The sequence below is a fragment of the Rhinatrema bivittatum genome, chromosome 8, assembly GCF_901001135.1.
Source record: "Rhinatrema bivittatum chromosome 8, aRhiBiv1.1, whole genome shotgun sequence".
NCBI classification, from domain to species: Eukaryota; Metazoa; Chordata; class Amphibia; order Gymnophiona; family Rhinatrematidae; genus Rhinatrema; species Rhinatrema bivittatum.
In genome coordinates, this window is record NC_042622.1 from 237,638,115 (window position 1) to 237,659,713 (window position 21,599).

The window sequence follows — 21,599 nt, forward strand, 5'->3', positions numbered from 1 at the left end:
ATCAGTCTTTAGCAAGATAATTTTATTAGCTTAGGGTAAACTCTGAATGGACATGCCGATTTTATAAAACACGCGCGTCGCCGCATGCATGTTCCGACTCACGCACACAAGAGGGGTGTTTTATTAAAAACGCGTGGCAATGCAATCAAGCCTTTGCCCAGTTTCCTATCCCCCCTAATTAACAATCCTCCCTTTTCCACTCTCCATCTCAATCCCTAAACCAACCCTACTTATCCTATTTTTTTGTTTGTTTGTTTGTTTAAGAACTTACCTGCACCTCTTAAGTTCCGGTGCGCGCTTCACTGGGACAGCACAAGATGGCGCTGTCCTGGCCGGCCCCCACCCTCACTCCGCCCAGACCCTGTCCCCCAGCCCTCCCCTGACCCGGCCCTTTTTAAATGCTCGGCACTTTCACGCGTACTAGGAGATACGCACGTGGCCAGGCCGTTTGGAAAATGTGCGCGGCTTGCGCATGGCTGGGCCATGCACATATCTCCTGGAATTTTAGGGAGTTTGTTTTATGTCTTGTTTTGATATTATGACTTATTATTGTAAGCCACACTGATCAATTTGAATTGGATGGCAGGACACACTAAGATGTAAATAAATACATAAAAGATGTACTACTTAGCACTTCTATAGTGCTACTCAACATATACAGCACTGAACATAAACATACAAGACATTCCCTTCTCAGTAGATACATACAGACCACAATGCACTCTGATGTGTTTATTAATTCTAGTTTGTCACAAGAACAAAAATACAATTGTAACCCCACCTTGGGAGATATGCCACACTCCGGTAGGGCTATAATCTTATAGTTCTCCGGGGTAGGGACACCTGACTAGCTCGTCTCTCCGATTCTTTCCCCAGGGTGTGGATCCTTTTTATAGGAGGAAAGATTTTCTTTCAGGGCCTAAGTGCCAAGAGTGGCTTCTTCTCTTTGAGATATCCCTGGAAAGGGGGTAGTTTCTTCACTGGATGCAACCAGTGCTGAATAATCACACTGGACTCACTTGCGGGCCGATACAGTACAGTGCGCTGCGGTGGAGCCGATGCAGTGATGATTTAGGGCACAATAAATATGATTCAGCACCACAGGCTTCCATGTTTTCTTTACAGTCCTTTTCCCTCTGCCTGTGCAGGGTCCAAGAAACTTCTAGCCTCCAGGGCTTAGGTAACTAGAATTCCCAGGTGGGCAGAGTATCCCTTAGTTGAGCGGGAGACCCCTTCCAAACTTGTAAAAATGTAAAAATCCATGTCTTTCCACAGAGTCCAAATCTCTCTCTCCCCAGGGGGTGAAGGCTCTGGATGGGGGCCCTCGATCTTTCTACTTCTTTTACTCATGGTTATAGATCTTTTATATTCTCTCTCAGTTCAGTCTCTCCTCAGATCCCTGATGGGCACTATCCTTGGATGCATGTGACTTAGCCTGCTCCAATACAGGAAGGAAGGGGCAGTCAAAAACAAACAAACAAACAATCTTCCTCCTGGGTCTTAAAACTCAATGTCCTGTTCCCTTCAACAGAAACTAACACCAGAGATCCACCTTGCAGCAGGTACCTGATACCCCTGTCCTCATGGAGGGTGTGGAGGGCAGGTCTTCCTAATCTGCACAGCATCAGACACAGGGTTCCCCATGCCCTGGACCCAGGAGGTGTACAGGCTCTCACAAGGCTCCTACCACAAAAAAATCGTAAAACCTGAAAACAACCCAGAGGGAAGTCCCAACCAGTTACGGAGACTGGAAGGAAAACCCTCTCGACCCTGGTCAGGATCCCCAGGCTGAGTTAGCTTGATTCTGCTGACTGGGCAAATACAAATTAACAGGCCAATACAGTTAACCTGCCATTGGATGCGCGTTTTCCCTTACCCCTTATTCAGTAAGGGGCGGAAAACGCGCGTCCAACCCGCCGAACCTAATAGCGCCCTCAACATGCAAATGCATGTTGAGGGCGCTATTAGGTATTCGCTCACGATTCAGAAAGTAAAATGTGCAGCCAAGCCGCACATTTTACTTTCAGAAATTAGCGCCTACCCAAAGGTAGGCGCTGATTTCTTCCGGCACCGGGAAAGTGCATAGAAAAGCAGTAAAAAAGATTACTTCTTGCTTATGAGGGAATGACAGGATATATTTTTTTCCTAAACATTTATACATTTTTTCCTGACCATGAAGGATGCTTCATAGACATAGACTGATGCAGATATAACCTCCATTCTAGAAATGAGGGAGCTCCTTCAGAATTATATTTCAAAAATGCAGTTAAATCCAAATAAATAAATTAGATTTTCTTGGAAATAAAGGCTAAAAATAGAAACAAAAAAATAACATAGTAACCACATTCCTTTATCCTATGTTTTTGACTGCCAAGAAAATAAGCTTTTATTTTTTCCCAAGAATAATCTTCAGTGAATATCATTTCACCTCTAAGGTCATGTCATCAAAAAGATACATTTGCATTTCATCAGCCATGTTACATTTTGCAATGCTCATCAAAAAATTGCTTATATTTTCCAAAATATTTTCATGCATGCACAGAACCAGAAAGGATGCATTAAAGTAATCTAAGTTAGTTAAGCACTCAGCAGCTGTAGAAAACTAGGCTAAACTAATTCTGCTTCTTTTTCTTAAAAGACATCAGACCAGCATCTCCATGTGTAGGGAGACCCCCAAACATGGTGCACAATTTCTGAGTTCTGTAGCAATACCAAAGGATCTGGGTGGGAGAAACCCAGGGAATTATCATGTTTGCCTTGTCTGGAAAAATGTTAAATGCTTGTGTATGCAGTACTACTAAAAGCCCACTGGATGACATTTTATATTAGCGAGCAAAGTTTTCTAATGTGATGTTAGGGAAATAGTATATTCCTTTTTAAGTTTGGAGTTTTCTGACTGAGTAACCAAGGTATAGCAAGAGCTATAAAAATGGGCACTTCTGGAGAAAGGCAGGTAATAGGGACCTCCAATATGTGACCAGCTACAGTAGCCAGAGTGAGGCTGGTGGGGCTTGGAAGGGTATTGAGCCCTGTAGAGGCGCTTTCCCTCAAGGGGAGAGGCCCACAGCTATGGAGCAGCATGGAGTGGGTTTCTTCCTCCTCCTGAGGAACTAACCAGGAGGTGAAAAAAAAGAAGACGTCATTTCTCCCTCTTAGGAAGTGGACTAGGAGTTCAGGAGTGGAGTGAAGGAATGTGATAATTACGTTCCCAAAAAGTCATTTCTGTTTTATGATTCTGTTTGGAAACCCATGAATTTCTGATATACTCAGTGATTCAAATTGTAACTTGCTTTACATCCATGTACATAGTTGCTGGCTGGTTCATCCAGAAAAATAAGGTTAACTGGTTTGATGTTTGACATGGTGTCATTTATTTATTTATTTATAAACTTTTTTATACCGACATTCGTGGGAACATCACGCCAGTTTACAAGTAACTGAAAAAGATTGGAAAGTACAATGAACAGGGAGAGGGGAAAAGAGGAGCAGGCTAGAAGAGAAGAAGGAAGCAGCAGCTGGGAAATTAAGCAAGTTAGTGAAGAACAAATAGGAACAGTACCATTATGAGGTACAGGCGGTGAGTAACCTTATTATGTGAACAAAGTAAAGCCTTGGTAAATGTACAATAATTGTCATGGGATATGTACAATAATAATTTTACAAAGCTGTACAATTCTGAGGGAACAAAGGGAGCACCATACTGACGGGCTGATTCAGTAAAGTCCGCGGGAGAGCGGGCGAACGCCCGCTCTCCCGGCATGCGCACAGGCCACTCGCCTGTGCGCGTGACACAGTATTTAAATGAGGCCTGGCGGTAGAAACGGGCAAAAGGAAGCGCTAGGGACACTAGCGCGTCCCTAGTGCCTCTTTTTTGACAGGAGCGGCGGCTGTCAGCAGGTTTGACAGCCAACGCTCAATTTTGCCAGCGTCTGTTCTTGAGCCCGCTGACAGCTACGGGCTCGGAAACCAGACACCGGCAAAATTGAGCGTCCGGTTTTCGACCTGACAGCCGCCGGCCGACTTCAAATTTTTTTTTCTTTTTTTTACTTGTTTTACTCTTCAGGACCTCAGACTTAATATCACCATGATATTAAGTCAGAGGGTGCACAGAAAAGCAGTTTTTACTGCTTTTCTGTGCACTTTCCCGGTGCCGGAAGAAATTAGCGCCTACCTTTGGGTAGGCGCTAATTTCTGAAAGTAAAACGTGCGGCTTGGCTGCACGTTTTACTTTCTGAATCGCGCACAAATACCTAATAGGGTCATCAACATGCATTTGCATGTTGAGGGCGCTATTAGGTTCGGTGGGTTGGACACGCGTTTTCCGCCCCTTACTGAATAAGGGGTAAGGGAAAACGTGCGTCCAATGGCAGGTTAACAGTGCGCTCCATCTGTGGGTGAGAGAAAGAGAGGATTAGTTGAGGGGAGTGGAAGGGGAAAATCTGATACCTATTATTCCATTCCTTCCCCCCCCCGCTAATAAACAGCAATCACAACTGCAAAGTTCCCAGGTATGACAATGAGAAGGCACTGAATTAGGAAGGGTAGAGTGTGGAAAGAGAGGTTTAATAGCATTACAATCCAGTCTGACAACTGAGATAAATGCGAAAAGACAACATTTTGTAAGAACAGATGCCGATCGAGAGTCCTGGTTTTAATATGAACTACATCTCGAAGAAAACAGGCCCAGATCTTGGTACAATGGCAAGCTAGACCCTAGCATAAGCGGCTTTCCTAAAGCTTTCCGCACCCCATCTCCTTATATCGGGCCTTGAAAAGCTCTCCAAGACGTGTTGGTTTAGTTGTCACCCAAAATCCGTACACCTTCTCAGGAGATTGCAGCAGCTCACGAGTCGTTTCCACCAAGGATTTTAACTTGGCCGCTGTCCTCCCCCGTAGTTCAGCGTTTAAACTCTACAGTTACCATAGACACTGACCACGCCTCAAACGTCCCTAAGGCGAAAAGTAGCAAGCTTGGGGCGGGTTCCTTAAGAGGCGAAGTCGCTGGTCCAACAATCTTGAAGCGCAGGAGCCACCGTAGCAATGCGTTTCAAGCCTCCGGCTTCCTCCACTCCCACCCCCCTTCGATTTTACGCTTGTAAACAATCTCTGACGTCACGCTGCCTACGACTACACCGGATCTTGGAGGAGCTTCCCCTACCGGCCAACCAAACTCACACAAGTGATGCCTCCTGGCCTTACTGTGATTGGGTAACGGGCAGGGGCAGGGAGCTGAAAGGTTGGCTGGCGACTAGGAGCAGAGCTTGGTGAGACAGCTGGAAGATGATCGGAGACGTTTTATTATTTGGGTAAATAAGTTGGACTTGTAGCGATTACAGGCGTTTCTCTCCCAAGTTTAAAGTCGTAGTACGAGATAGATTATTTTTCCTGGTCCGTCTGCCTCCTCTTACTCCTGGGTCTCTCCCTTTTTCTTCTGTTAGATTTAGTGTCTCGTACTGCCGGAAAAAGGATCAGAAATGAGCACTTATTTGTAACCACACACCCGGTTTTAAAATGCTCCAGCCCAACAGTCTCCGCCATCTTTTCAGGCTTTATGTTTTTAAGAATCAGTTGGCGATATGCTTTTCGACTTTCTGTGTTGTAGTTATGCTTCACATATATCAGTGTGATTTCTGCATGGGGCTCTGAAGAAAATCTGCTTTTCAGCTATGTTATAGTCACGCTTTATAGTTACAGTGTGATGCCTACATGGAGATTTGGTGAAGATCCTCTTATCAGCTCTTTGTGCTGTATTTTTGTTCTCTTGTATCAATGTAATGCCTACTGTGGGTTCTGATGTCAATCAGCACAGCTGCACCCCACCCCCCTATATATGACTGAAGAGGAGGCACGGTCTAAAAAGCATTATATCCTCAGGATCAATTAGGATTTGATCCTTGCAACTGGTCACTTTTTCTAATTATGCAACTTTAAAATTAATATACAAAAAATCAGTTTTGTGTGTGTGTTTATCCATGTTAATACTATGTAAACATTGGAGAATTTAGCTTTTTATTTTCTTGTTTAAACTGTCTACACAACCTGGATTTTAAACCCAAAGTTCACAAATGCAGCAGATGCCTGTTTGGGGCTAAGCTCTGATAGCTACAACGTTTGGTTTTATAAGTCCAAGCTGTTTTGAAGTAGATATGGATAAGAAATGGCTGACAGTTATTTCAAGTTTAATTTTTTTTTAATTAATTTGGCATACTGTCAGGAATTGCAGCTGACAAAATGTTGGCCAAATTTCAAGTCATCTCCTCAACAAATGAAAATTATTTAATACATAAATATTATTTTTAGAACTATAACTTTAATGGCAAAATAGATGACAGTGGTTATTGATCAAGAGTGGAGGGTGGTTATTTAATGATTACTGAGATAAAGGCATTGGGCCTGTGCTGTTTGGTAATGAAAATTTGAGCTGGCATAGGTAACTGGATCAAATGTGAGTAGGTGGCACAGCTGGTGTTAAGATCTTCAGATGTAGTAAAGACAGAAATGCCATAAAGGACACAGATCCAGTTCTATCTACGTCTGGGCTTTTCAGCTTCCAGCTTGGGTATCTGTGCACCTGGAGTAGCTATTTCTGGGAGTTGTTCTTCATGTGGACTCCTTTGCCAGGTACCTTTTCACTCTGTCAGGAATCTCGCTCAGCTGCTTTCATTTTTGGAGTTCGTTTGGTAACATGTTCTGATCTTTATTTCAGGACTTTGCTCATGAATGCGGGAGCAGTACTAAATTTCAAACTGTAAGTTTGTTTTTTTTTGTTTTTTTTTCAAAAACTCTAACTTTTTATTTTATTTTATGTATCATCCATTGTATCGTAGTGAACATAGCTGTGTGCATACATTAACATGCTCAATCTCCCTTGCTGCAACCTAACCTTGAAGCTCTTTAAGTGGCTCTCCAGCTGCCTATTGAGGAGCTGCCATATTGGCTAGAATACCACTGTTAGTTGTCAGCCCATGAGGACTTCTTGGCTGACGCAGTTTGCTCTTCTCTGCCATGTCATAGTAGATTCTATGATCCCTCCCTTGCCCCTACCACTTTCTGCTGTGTCTCAGGCAGGTTTGAAATCTGTCAGTTTTGGTTACTACTGCCTCTGGGTAGTATCTCCAGATGGATTTGTTTTGTATATACCATGACAGGAATGAACCTCATTTATAAGCCAAGGTATGATCTCAAGCTCTCAAATTTACTGCTGGTGCGTTTCTTAATATTTGCATTGTGCCAAAGAGTGTTCCTTTCTGGACTTCCAGCAACAAATCAAGGTCTACTTTTTTTGGTTACTACTGCCACTGATAATAGGCCTCCACCAACCTCTCAGTATAGATATATATCCTTCTAGCCTCCCTCCATTAGAGATTATTACTTTATAACTCCCTTTTACATGCTTCATAAATTATTTAGACTAAGCAAGAGGGCGACACAGCGTATGCTGCTGCCTGTCAGGGAGGCAAGAAGCAGTTTTACCAAGTTCAAAACTGACCAAATTTCTGTCTGAAATTTTCCCTTAATGTCCATTTCTTGTTGTAGTCATTGAGTAATTACTATTTTGTGTCATTATTCTTTCCCAACAGAAAAAGAAAGGACACTCAGGGATTTGGAGATGAATCTCGAGAGCCAACTACAGGTAACTGAAGCTGTCACATTTACAGTTTTAAAGACTTAATGCAACCTGGGTATGATTAAAATCTCAGATATTAAAATGTACTCTAATCTGGCCTACTTTTTTTATGTTCTGTGTAGGAGGTAGTCAGAAAGTTGAGGCCCACAAATTTTCTAACTACAAGTTTGCTGTTGGTCATTGTGTTCTGTGACTGTGGTGTTCACATTCTTAGGTCCTTCTGATGCCTTACCTTGCACAGATGGCCAGGATCTTCCATGTCTAAAGCAAAGAGAATCCACAGTGTGTTGCTAATCGCTCTGTAGGACTGTGCCAAAAATGTTGAGCTTTGTGGGAAAATTTGAAAATTGTTCAGAAATTTGTCAGAGTTGTGTACAGGAAAATGGAAAGCACGAGTGGGAAGGGGGATAACACTGCATTCAGTCTTGCCTTCATGCAGGAAAACATTGGAAAGGAGTGGCTCTTGAGTTGTTTTGTAAATCTGAAATGTCAAGACTCCCTGTATTTTACAGCACCTTAGCAGGGCGTGAAGGAAATTTAGTGGTCTGCTGGATCACTGTATGACACCAGACAGGATGGTGGGAGATTTCCCCATGCCCCATTTTTGGCACTGGAGCAATGCAATCTTTTGGTGTAATGAATGCTAATTATCTTATTTTCAGTGATGAGCTTTTGGCCTGATCCAGAAAGTGGTAACCATCATATGTACAAGTGGCAGGTGCTTCAAAATTCGGATATACAAGGCTAGAAATATGTTAATTAGAAAATTCTTAAAACTCCCTGGGATTTTCAGTCAAAAACAAAGCAGCAATATAATTTCCACTGAGGCTGGCATCTTATAGCTGTGAGTCTTGAATAATATTGGAAAGAAATGTGCTTTTCTATCAGTAAGCAGGCTTATTTAGCCATGCTGTCCTGGATGACGTCCAGTCATCACAGGGTAGAGCTGTCTCTCAAAGCTCACACAGCTTTGGATAATTCACTTCCCACACATTACTCTGTGGTTTCTTCAGTTTCTTTTTTTCCACTCTCTTCATGGTAGTGCGGTTTTTTTGTCTCTGTTTTTCTTCCGAAAACTTGAATCTTCAGACAGCAACACTCAGTCTCCATCAGCTGAAGGCCGATCTGCCCACTTGTCCCTGGGGCTGAAATCCCAACAGAAGCCAAACATGGTAAGGCAATCAGCGTCAATGGAATTCATGGAAATCAAAAGTAGCCAGGTGGGAAAGCTCCCAGCATGCTACCACCGTCCAAAAATCAAGGAAGACCTCGACGCAAGTACCAGAGATGCCAAAGGAAAGAACGACGCAAGAGAAGGAGTCTGAGTGCTCGACACAAGGAAAAGCATCAAGGAAACCAACGCATCATGATGCAGATGACTCACATGGATGCACTGGGCAATACCACGTGGTGTGCTGAAGTATCATCATTTGACCACAAAACCCCTCAATGCTTCATTGAGGCATACCAAACAGCCTTTCAAGTCATCAGAAGAGTTCCTTAATCTTTCGGACCTGGAGGAGGGACATGCATCTCCATTTCTAAGGTCCTCATCTGTCTCCCCTCTGTCATCCCACTCAGGACAAAGAGTCCATTCTGGCCTCTCCTCAAGGGAACATAGATGCCACCATTCTCCCATGCTTGAGGAACCTCATACTGAAGAGACCTAGACTTCCACTGAAAGAACCTCTGGCGCCCAGACCCGGGTTCCGGATGCAGATGTCTTAATGGCGGCAATATCCCCACCAGGGGGCAGGAATGCGAAATCTTACTATTTTCAGTTTGTCTGGAGCGGAGGCATCATAGAAGGGTGGAACATATCCAAGGGCTCTAGCTCTTCAGCTTTCCAGGCAATGTCTCAGATCACCTCCATTCTGAAGTCCTTTTTCACAAGCCTCCCTACAGATCATCATCCCCAATAATCTCATTCTCCAATTTCATCTGAAGGGAAGCCTTCTCTACAATCGGAATATCCTTCCCCCCACCCCCGCCATCTCCTACAGAGGAGGAGATCAGTCTGGAGCCTCAAATGAGCCCACGTTCTCTTCAGTCTTGTGACCAGCCTCATGAGTCACCTCCAGACTCACCAGGGAGCTCCACAGGCTTCTCTTCAGATCCGCTGGAGGAGCTTGCAGAACCACCTTCACCACCTGAGGACTTCACATGCTCCAAATTTATGTGAAAGTTGGCACACTCCTAAATGTGGAGACTTACAAGATTCCCAATCGTAGAGTGGTGACGATAGGTATTAAAGATTTTTCAGGTACCATCGGAACCAATGGCTCTTCCATCATAGAAGTTGTTTGATTCAGTTATGGTTAGTGCATGGGAGTCCCTTCATACCATGGTCATAGCATCAAGGAAATTGGATCTCAAATTCAGGATGCAGAAGTCGTCTCACTAAGGCACAGTTCAGATCGTACATGATCTACAATCCTGTCGTTGAATCAGCCATGTAGAAGGCAAAGAAGTCGCGATTATAATCTAATACACCCCCGGCAAAAACAACAAGGTGTTAGATGATTTTGGACGAAGTGTTTCAAGGATCCATGCTAAATGCATGCATACAACACCAATTTTTTATATTGCGCAGTATCTTTATGAATGCATCCAAAATTTGAAACCCTTTATGTCAAAAGACAAGGGGATCAAGGAACATCTCGGCCTTTAATAGACTTAGAAGAGGGTTTAAGACACTTCCTCAGAACTGTTTGAGGCCTCTGACACTTTGGCTCAGACTTCGGTGGCTTCCATCGCTGTGAGATGTATAGCTTGGTTGCACTCCATGACTGCCTTGGTTGCACTCCATGACTGCCTTGTAAGGGAGACAACTATTTTGGGAAGAAACTGAGGGGAAACGGTCTTTCAGATTTAAAGAACAAAATGTGGCAGTACAATCACTAACTTCACTTGGAGATCAGGTTTCTATCACCAGAAAGTATTTTTTGCCATATAAAAGATACTACTACCAACACAAGCCTTACAGGCAGTACCAGCCTTACAGGGTGCCACCAGATCAGCAGCACAGCAAAGGGGCAAAAAGATCAAAGACCCCAAAAGCTGCAACAACCACAGCCACAAAAGCCTCATCAGGGTTTTTGAGAAATGCTCACGCAGAACACCCATCACATGTCGGAGCAGAATATCTCCCCCCCCCCCCCCCCCCCCCCACCCCCAATGCCTGGTCCAGTCTCAACAGATCAATGGGTGCTGAATATCATTTTTTGGCTACAAAATGGATTTCATGCAACATCCACTGATGCCTCATCAGGTAGCGCCCACAGGAGACCCCTCCCAAATTCCCTTGTTACAGTAGGAAGTGCGGGCTCTCCTACATCAATGAGTGATCTGTGCTCTCTCACCCTCTCAGATCAACAAGGAATACTATTCCCAATACTTCCTCATTCCCAAGAAAATTGGGGGTCTTCACCCAGTTTTGGACTTGCGTTCTCTCAACAAATACATCAAAAGACAGAAATTTAAAATGACTTCCCTGAAATTGATCCTTCTGTTTCTACTACCCAATGATTGGACCTGAAGGATGCTTATACTCAGTTTCTTTTGGCGCTGCTTCCTTTTTTTTTTTTCAGGTGGCAATCAACACTACCAGTACAAGGTCTTCCCCTTTTGGACTCTCTTCTGCCCAGAGAGTCTTCACAAAATATCTTGCAGTGGTAGTGGCTCACTTACATGAAATTCCAGAGTCCCTGTCTTTGTATCTCGATTGGCTCATTGTCTCTCTGAATCCGCAAACCCTAAAAGACCACTCGCTGGAGACAATTAGTTGCCTAGAGAACATGGGATTTATCATAAATTACAAAAAGTCCCATCTCGTCAGACTCTTCTGTTCATAGGAGCATGAATTCATACCCCCCCCCCCCCTATGTAGGGCATTCCAGCCTGACGACAGGGCCCAGGCTCAGTGGTCTATGTCTATTTCTTCTCAATCAAAACAAAACTACAGTATGCTGGGTTCTAGTGCTATTGGGACACATGGCAGCGGCAATAAATGTGGCCCTTCGCACTCGTCTTCACATAAGGTTACAATGGAATCAGCACAGACAGCCCGTGTCAGAGGATTTATGTTATAGCCTCTATGAAAAGGGAGATATCTTGGTGGCTGACCCCTTCAGTCATGACAGAGGGGGGCTCCTTTCAGAAATCCCATTCATTTAGTTAATTCTCACAATGATGCCTCAACGAAGGGTTGGGGAGCCCCTCTACTTCATTTGAAAACACAGGTTCTATGGACCCCAACAGAAGGCCACTGTCCAATTAAACCTGTTGGAACTGAGAATGATAAAGAATGCAATACATATGTTTGCATCAATGCTTCAGGGAAAGTGTGTGGTGATTCACATGGACAATTAAGTAGCAATGTTTTATATAAACAGAGAAGGAGGATCAGAGGCAAAGAGGCAGTACAGATTTGGGAATGGGCAGAAAGGAATGAGATCACCCTGTAAGCATCCTACTTACCAGGACTGGTGAACATGACGCTTTCCTGTTCTCTTGATGGGTCTCCTTTATGCATACCCACCTATTTTTTTTTCTTCCCTCCCCCCCCCCCCCCCTTAATATCTTGGATGTTACAGAAATGCATTTTGGACAAAGTGAACATGATACTTATAGCTCTGGCATGGCCAAGAGAGCCATGGTACGCCTATCTAGTACAACTTTCGAATCAACCATCCAATATTCCTGGGGGACAGGGCATAGCTCCAAACGCAGGAAGATGGGACGCTCATTCATCCGATGTATTCCTCCCTCCAATTCATGGCATGGACATTGAATAAGCAATGCTAAAACATTTCCACCTCCCTTCTCACATTTAATGAGGTTCTGATAGCAGCTAGAAAGCCATCCACAAGAAAAAAATTATGCCTTCAAATGGAGACATTCAAACTGTTGCAACACTCAAGGAATTGACCCCTTCACTTGCTCACCTGAAAAGGACTACCTGCACTTGCTTTTTACCTCTGGATTAGCGATAACATCTAAGTGCAATAGCAGCATATCATATAACAGGGGACAACCCCTCTATATCGTCTCATCCCCTAATCTCGTGCTTTATGAAGGGGCTAATACATATTTGTCCACCACTACAAAAACCTACTGTTCCATGGGACACAAATGCTGTCTTGGACAATTTGATGGACCCTCCTTCAAACCTCTGGAATCAACTTCCTTGAAACATCTAACATGGAAATTACTCTTCTGGTCGCAGTAACATTGGCATGGAGAGTGAGTGAGCTACAGACCATAGTGAACTATTCTCCATACTTCCAATTCCACCATGACCAGGTCTTACTGCGTATAGGTATCTGCGTTCCATCTAAATCGGACCATTTCTCTGCCCATCTCTTTCTCAAAGCCTCATGGGAATAAAAGGGAAAAAGCAATTCACACATTAGACTAAGAGGGCCTTGGCATTTTACGTCTAAGTGGTTGAGTTTGGTTTTGGGGTTTTTGTTTTTTTGTAAGTCAACTTTTTGTCTCCTTTATCCTGAAAAATCTGGGAAAAGCAATAACAAAGACTATTACTCAATGTATTCAATTCTGTTATATATCACATTCACACACACTGCCAAATGCTGTTAAGGCGCATCAAGTCAGAGCGACAGCAACTTCGTTAACGCACCTATGTAATGTTCCAATTCAGGACATTTGTAAAGCAGTGATATGGTCATCAATTTATACTTTCACATCCCATTATTGTCTCAACCAATAGTCTGCAACAGACAGTGCGCTGGGATCAGCAGTGTTGTATCACGTACAAAAAACTTAAGGGATGTCCACAGGAGGCTTGGGTTGCCTTTCATGAATAATTAGGAATAAATATGCAACCTTCAGCTGGGGACTCCCAGGACAGCATGGCTAAATCATCCTGCTATCTATGGAAAATGCTGTTTATAGTAAGCAAACTCTCTTATCCTGCTACATTTTTTTTACTGCTGGATGCCATTTGGCAGGTAACAAGCAGTTCCTCTGGTCCTTATCCTATCTCCTTATCTTGAGTGGGGTAATATGGTGAATGCACTACATCGGGTACAAATTTCACAAAGCTCCCTAGTGATGTGTACATGTGAAACTTTGTTCTCAGTTTTCAAAGGGAAACCCTGCCAGTAGTTTCCCTTAGAAAAGTCAGTACACAATCCATGCATAGCAAGTGCCCACATACCATTCTCCTGCTGTTTCTGTGGGCAGTGAAGTGTGTGGTGGTGGTGATTTGGGAGGGGGGGGGGGATGGGACTAAAACAGCATCTGTACATTTGGAAAGGGAAACATTTTATGCATTATTTATTCGTCATGCCTAAATATTCTTCCAGGAAGAGCCTCTCTTCAATCTGGCTAAGGGTATGTGTGCACTCCTAGTCGCTGGGGTGGGGAGGGGAGAAGCATCTCCACCCAAGGGAATTTTGCGGGTAACTACTTAGTTATCCGTGTTAGTATCTCTATGTGCTCGTAGACTGTGATTAACTACCCCTTGCTCGACAGTGTGCCTAGCTAGCCATGGATAGCAGGACCTTGCATTTTGCACCTTGGTTGCTAACCAGCAAAGGCTTTGTGGGAGGGGAAGTCCCCGCTCTGAGAGGTTTCTGGAAATGTAGCATTTACACCCAGCAGCAGGAAGAAAGGTCCTAAATGAGCCTGAACATGTCTCCAGGCTGATGTCCAACTCCAGTGGGATTGGTTAAGAGACAGTTTGAAGAAGTTTCATAAGCCTGGGATTGGGGGGGGGAGAGGATAATCCAGCAAAAAATGTTTTGTTTTCCTTTAAGCTTGAATTCGAAGCTAGCAGTAATGCTCTTATCAGACTCAGGCTGGTCCTTTACACTGAACAGGTCCAGAAATTGAAACTAGTTGGAATACAAGTGCCTAACTTTTAAAAACCACAAGCTTCTTTTTATTTATTTATTTATTTATTTATTTATTTATTTATTGCTTTTCCAGGTGATAACATCAGAGAGTTCCTACTGAGCCTGAGATATTTTCGAATTTTCATTGCACTCTGGAATATTTTTATGATGTTTTGCATGGTGGTGTAAGTACAGTGAAACTTGTCACTCTGAATCCTATCCTTGTCACTCTGATAGGATAATTGCATGAGAAAAAAAAGGTATTTGGCATTTTGAGTTGCATTTTTTTTTTTAATTTAATTTTTACAATCATTATCAGCTATGTTTAAATGAATACCTGCAGGTACACTTTTTTTGCACTAAACACTGCAAAAAAAAAAAAAAGCAATTTCTTTTAAATTGAAAGTTTAATATTATCCTTTTGGTTTTGGGCCTGAGCTCTTTGATCCCTATGTAATTTTAGCTGTGAAGGGAACAAGGGGGCATTTTCACTGTGACATAACAGAGGACCAAAGTTATATCTAGTTGTTTGTTTTATTAGTTATATTTTGAGGTCTAGTCCATTAATAACTGTAGTGAAAGAGCAAGAATCTGGACATGAGCGTGAAACGCTAACTGAATCCATTCCAAGTCTGATGATATCCAGGACTGGTTGCCCTGTACTTAATCAAGGAAGCTGCCATTTTCAAGGAATCTTGAGCCAGGAAGTGATGTCATATCTGGCAACATTCACAGCCATTTCTACCCCCGAAGCTCTTGAAAATGTAAACACAAATTATGTGTTCCACTGACTGGTTAAAAAGCATTGTTCTCGAATTTGGCATCTGCTTCCTAGGTCTATTGGAGGCATTTATTGTGCTTGCATTGTATTGTAGAGGGAGCCACAGTCTGTAACCCCTTTCTGAGAATTGCCACAGGGATGGAGGAGAGAAAGGAGTTGGGAAGAAGGTTAAAAATGTCAGAAAAACCTAGGTAGTTGATGGAAAAAAAAAAAAAAAGGCTTATGGCACCATAGGTCCAGGTCTACTTGAGCTGAAAGCCCACATGAGTAGGAGGAAATTGATGTGCCAAAACCATCCCCTTCCCAAATACTGTTCAATAACACAACACTATTTTTATTTATTTATTGTAGTTTTTCTTGACCGACCATTATCAGAGATATCATGCCGGTTTACAATTAACTAGGGAGAACGAAGTAGGAAGAGAGCAGTTACAAAAAACAGGGTCATAGAACTGGGAGGTGCGAGAGGAAGATGCACGGGAAAGAGAGCAGCAGGCAAGAAGGGTAAAGGACCTTAATATACAGTAGCAAATATAGCTAGTCAACAGCAGACATAGTTACAGGAGATGAGTTCCAAACTTAAATTGGGAGTTAAATTCACAGGTAGAAGTTACTAACTGCTGTGACCTTCACAGCAGTTTGGAACTTTGAAAACCTGGGCTTTGAAATGATAGTGAAGTAGGGAGAAAACAAGCCTATTTTTGCCATTGAAAGTGTTAGCGATTTAATTTTAATGCTTTAAATCTGGATGTTTCTGAGCTGATGGCACATAATTCTGTTTTTCTTTAGTGATTTTTATTTATTCACACCATGGGAAGGCTTAAATGTTGGAGAAAACCTATCTGATGCAAGGATGGCGATTGCTCTCTCTTTTTTAAAGTGACCAAAGTTTTTCTGTCACTGTAAAGGTGACATCCTCAGAAGTAGACATGAACCCTCCTCATAACTGTCATTCATCTCCATAGTCTTTAGTAGCATCATCTTCTCCTGTATCAGCACTGCCCTATGAGGACTATTGAAAGACACCCAGATCTTCCTCATTAGTGACTCAGAAACTTGTGAAGTATATACAAAATCAAAACCTTTGTTTTCGGTTTTTATTTATGTTTCTGGGAATTTCAATGTTATAATAAAGTCCAGTGGAAAAATGACTTTTCCACTAACTTTTTCTCCTGTGTTATAACAAAATAATTTTTCCTTTTTTTTTTTTTTTTTTTGTTAACTTGAAATTCCCAGGGAAAATAAAATAAAAACTGAAATGAAGGTCCATAGATATATTCAGTAGCATCCAGAATCATGGCCATTTCTTGCCCCTCAACTTTCTTTAGCTCCTTGGGGCTGCACAGTTTTATACCTCAGCCTCGACATCATAAGCCTTCGGTAGCCATTACCTGGGGTCCTTCACCATTTTTATTCCCATTCTCCCTTCCTATATATCTCAGATCTTTTTGGCTGCCAGGTACAGACCATGGCATACTCCAAAAATCCAGGAGAAGTGCACTTTTGAGTCGGCTCATAGTCCTTATGTATGTTATTTATTGTAACCCATCCCGAACCTTGGAAAGCACAGGCAGCAAGTCTTTTTTTTTTTTTTTTTTTTTTTTAAATAAATAAATCCTTGTTGGGCATTGATAGCTGGGGCCCCCTCCTAGGCCTGCGAACCCTGTTTGAAGAGGGAACCTAGGCCCCGCTGGCCTAAGAAGCAGGATCTAGTTCTGAGAATCTAACACCAAACCATGTTTGTTTTCCTCATTTCAATTTGCTTTTAGAAATATGTTGTACATTAACCTTTTTACTTACCTATCTGTTCTGTTTTAATTCCAATAGATTATTTGGATCTTGAAATGCGAGGCTGGCTATGAATGGGATCCGGAAAATGTGCCGCTGTTTCCAGAAAATCAGTAACCTCTCTTGCTGAAAATCGGTTATTTCCATAACGTCTCCAGTTTTTTAAATGAATAATATAAAATTGTAGAATGTTCTTTCATATGTATTTCTTAATATTAAAGGGACCTGTACAGAATTAACTAACTGTTGTAATATCTTTTAATTATGTCTTAGGCTTATATCTAAGATAGCTGATTTTTAGGCTGCAGAACAGCCACTTGGCAAGAGTGATCATAATGCAATCAAATTTGACCTAATGACTGGAGGGAGGACATTAAGAAAAGCTAAAGCATTAGTTTTTCTTAAACTTTCAAAAGGGAAACTTTGATAGAATGAGGAAAATAGTTAAGAAAAAAACTAAAAGGTGCAGTTGCAAAGGTTAAGAAGTTACTGAAGGTGTGGACATGGTTTCAAAATACCAGCTTGGAAGCCCAGATCAGATATATTCCATGCATTTAAAAAGGCAGCAGGAAGGCCCACCAACTGCTGGCTTGGTGAAAATTGAGGTGAGAGGCTATTTTAGCCAAAAGAACTTCTTTCCAAAAATGAAAAAGTTCCAGCTGAAGAAAATAGAAAAAAGCATAAGCACTGGCACATAGAGGCAAAAACTGAAAAACCTTTTTCAAATATATCTGAAGCAGGAAGCCTCTGAGGGAATTGTTAGGCCATTAGATGATTGAGGGGTAAAAGGGGCACTTAAAGATAAGGCCATAATGTAAAAACTAAATTCATTCTTTGCTTTGTTTCTTGAGGAGGATTTTGGGGAGATACCTGTGCCAGAAATGGTATTTAATGGTGAAGATTTGGAGGAACTAAAGCAAATCAGAGTGAAACTGGAAGATGTAATAGGGCAGACTGACAAACTAAAGAGTAGCAAATCACCTGGACCAGATGACATACACTCCAGAGTTCTAAAATAACTCAAACATTAAATTTAAGATCTATTACTAGTAAATCTGTAACCTGTTTATTTACAGCAATTTCTTACCCACCCAATTGCCAGACATCTGTTCTGGGCAGCTTACATTCCTGAACCTACCCAGATCAGTCCAGACCAGTGAGTTATGCACTCCCACCAGCAGATAGAGTCAGAGAGCAAAGCTTTGAGGTACTGGTATCCCAAGTGTGCCACCTGCAGCTCATCAGTATTTCTCTGACTTCAGCAGGTGGTCGTGTATACCTGCAGCTCTGTATAAGATGGATTTTTCTTGCCCCCTGAAGTGCTAGGTTCAGTGTCTGAGCCATCCCTCAGGTAGAGCCGGGTGAACAGGGGGTTGGTTGCCAACCAGGTAACCAACCAGGGGGTAACCAACCCCCTGTTCACTCAGCGACCCGAAGGCTCCCCCTCAGTGTCTGCAGTACAGGGAAGTAGCCCCTTTGGGGATTTTTTCTATTATTCTTAGCTTAGGCTTTATTTTTTTCTGTCACTAGAAGTTAGTTTTTTCGGGTTTTTTGTTGGTTTTTTTTTTTTTTTTTTTTTACACAAAAACAGCTCCCTGTTCACTGTGGCTCCCAGGATAAATCAGTCTGCCTGGTGGTGCAGAGCCAGGCAGACCCCTGAAGAGGAGGGGAGAGTGTTTCAACCCTAGTAAGAACCGCCGAGGATGTTTTTAGGCTCCCTGTCTCAATATTATTTCCGGCTCCGGAGCTATTACTGCAGCAGAGTGGTTCCCATACCGGGAGTCGAACCCAGGCCGCCTGGATGCAGCCATTTTGTTTTTTTCTTTTTCGACCTCCCATGCGGCTCCCCAGCATTCCTGAGGCCAATTTTTTTTTTTCCACGGCGTTTTGGTGGGGGTCACCAGGGCTGGGTTGCAGCACCTGTTTTTTTCGGGGGGGGGGGGGGGGGGGGAGAGTTATATGCCCTGTTTTGCAGGAGAAACGTGGCAGAAACTCCTCTGGTGGAACCCTGTAAGGCTTGCAGGGTATGGTCAGCTTATTTTAGACCCCCCTGTCACTGTGCACTGGGTGGGGAAGGGGCCTCAGACAAGAGGACAAAACCTAAAAAAGTCTGCAAGCAGGTCAAGCTCGGCGGCTGGGTCTAACGGAAGGAGCCCAACCCCCACTGTGCACCTTGTGGAAAAGGTCTCCCAGGATGACCATTCCCCACTGCACGGACGCCGAGCCCGGAGGAATCGAGAGACACGGACACTGATTCTAGCAGTGACGAGACGGGCCCGGGAGGATTTTCACCGGAATTTGTGCTGCTCATGCATGAAGCATTTCTGGCTCGGAAGCTCGCGAAGCGCAGAGCCCAGGATGGAAGCATGGGAGTTCCCAAGCATCCTCATCTGCGAACTGATGGCCGTCCGTCCCGGGCAACTTTGGCTTGGGAGGATCTAGTTGACCAGCAGGGGAACGACTCCACTCCATGCCCAAGGGACACCGCTGCAGATCAGGGTGAGGTCCCTCCAGATGTAGATATGGGCGACGACGATCAGGATCCGGTAGAACCTAATGCAGAGGAGGACGACCCCCGCATGGTCTGGCTGTTTAAAAGGGAGGTATTGTGCCCCCTTATTCCCCAAGTGCTTGAGGAATTGGGGGTGAGACCCTCGCTGGAAGATGCCAACAGTGAGGGAGTGAACCCAGTCCTGGATGGTCTCCGGGGTCCACCTAGTGCTTTTCCCATCCCGAAGAAGATTCAAAAGCTCATCAGCCGGGAGTGGGAATCCCCAGAGGCGGGGCTTAAGGTCAGCCGGGTGATGCAAAAACTCTACCTGCTAATGGAGGAACATTTAGAACGCCTCAGGGTACCTAAGATGGATGTGGCTGTATCAGCGGTGACCAAAAAGACAACCATTCCAGTGGCGGGAGCAGCTGCTCTCAGATGTGCAGGATCGCACGCTGGAGCTGCATCTGAAGCGGGTGGTCTAGGTCTCCTCCTGGTGTGTGCCAGCATGATGCAAAGAGCTTGTTTATGTTGGATTCAAAAATCGTAGGACCCATTCTCTTCTGGGACTTTGTCAGCTTCTCAGGCGGCTCGTCTGGAGGCAGCGGTAGCATATGTGGTGGATGCCTTATATGACTTGGTGCGTTCAGTGGCCCGGACTATGGTCTCCTCGGTGGTGGCTCGATGACTCCTATGGCTCTGCAATTGGGCAGCGGATGCTTCCTCCAAGTCGCAACTGTGTAGTCTGCCTTTGTGAGGGAAGTTGCTGTTTGGAGAGGATTTGCATCAGCTGTTGAAGTTTCTAGGGGGATTCCAAGGGCAATAAACTGTCGGAAGATAGAAAGCCCTACAGGAAATCATTCGGTCCTCGATCCTGTTTTCAGGATTTCTGAAAAAGGTTGGGGAGGACTGTTTCCACCCTCTGATTCCAGACAGACCTCTTCCCATACACAGTCCTTTCGCGGCTCCAGTCATCCTGCTAGAGGAGGTTTTGGTCAGGGAACCGGAACTGGGAAGCTTGCCCAATGAAATCAGGTCCACCCACTCCTCGGACGGGATGATCGGGGGCAGGTTGTCCCAATTTTACGAGGAGTGGGCCAGGATCACCTCCGATCGCTGGGTGTTGGAGGTGGTAAAAGGTTACACCTTAGAATTTTCTCGGCCTCTCATGTCGGCCTTTGTGGAATTGATGTATTTCCCGCAACAAGCAAGCCGCGGTAGAAGACACTCTACAAAGATTGCTGGCCCTGAAGGCAATCGTCCCCGTGCTGTCCGAGGAACGGGGGAGGCAACTGTACTGCATTTATTTCGTGGTTCCCAAAAAGGAGGGCACTTTCCGACCCATCCTGGACCTACAAAATATGAATTGCTGCTTGAAGGTGCCCCGTTTTCGAATGGAAACACTTTGAACAGTCATCGCAGCGTTCGAAAGGGAGAGTTCCTCGCCTCCTTGGATCTCACCGAGGCTTATCTACACATCCCGATTCGCAGTGCTTACCAGAGATTCCTACAATTCAAGATCCTGGGTAAGCATTTTTAGTTCCGGGTGCTGCCATTCAGACTGGCGACGGCCCTGCACACCTTTTACCAAGGTGATGGTCGTGGTGGCGGTGACCCTCCAGAAAGAAGGGATAATAGTCCATCCTTACCTAGGCAACTGGCTGATTTGAGACAAGTCGGAAGATGAAGGCGAGCAGACGGTTCTTCGTGTCATCCATTGTCTCCAGTCCCTAGGCTGGGTAATCAATGAAGCAAAAAGTTATCTGACTCAGTCACAGTGTCTGGAGTACTTGGGAGCTCGTTTCGACACCCTCCAGGCCAGGGTGTTTCTCACGAATGACAAGATGTACAAATTACAGCAACAAGTGCATCTCTTGTTACAGCTTCCAATCCCCAGAGTGTGAGATTACCTACAAGTTCTGGGGTTCATGGCTTCGACGTTGGAACTGGTGCCTTGGGCCTTTGCTTACCTGAGACTGGTGCAGAGAGATCTAGTGTCGGAGCAATACCAGTTGCCCCTACCTTTGTCGCAGTGAGTCAGGTCCAGCCTGC

General features: G+C 44.0%; 1 protein-coding gene across 1 annotated transcript; it reads left to right on the forward strand.

The window, feature by feature from the left end:
- The first annotated feature begins 5,143 nt into the window (after positions 1-5,143).
- On the forward strand, positions 5,144-17,295 carry SMIM7 (small integral membrane protein 7). Its single transcript, XM_029614197.1, has 5 exons — positions 5,144-5,306; positions 6,707-6,748; positions 7,581-7,633; positions 14,582-14,672; positions 17,096-17,295. The coding sequence occupies exons 1-5, from the start codon at positions 5,281-5,283 to the stop codon at positions 17,109-17,111; spliced, it is 228 nt and encodes a 75-aa protein (XP_029470057.1). The 5' UTR covers positions 5,144-5,280; the 3' UTR covers positions 17,112-17,295.
- Positions 17,296-21,599: the final 4,304 nt, after the last annotated feature.

Excerpts from the sequence above, each read along its gene's own strand:
- SMIM7 (XM_029614197.1), top strand. The coding sequence starts at position 5,281 with ATGATCGGAGACGTTTTATTATTTGG. Across the intron at positions 5,307-6,706 it reads GGAGACGTTTTATTATTTGG|GACTTTGCTCATGAATGCGG; the intron begins GTAAATAAGTTG and ends TCTTTATTTCAG. Across the intron at positions 7,634-14,581 it reads ATCTCGAGAGCCAACTACAG|GTGATAACATCAGAGAGTTC; the intron begins GTAACTGAAGCT and ends TTGCTTTTCCAG.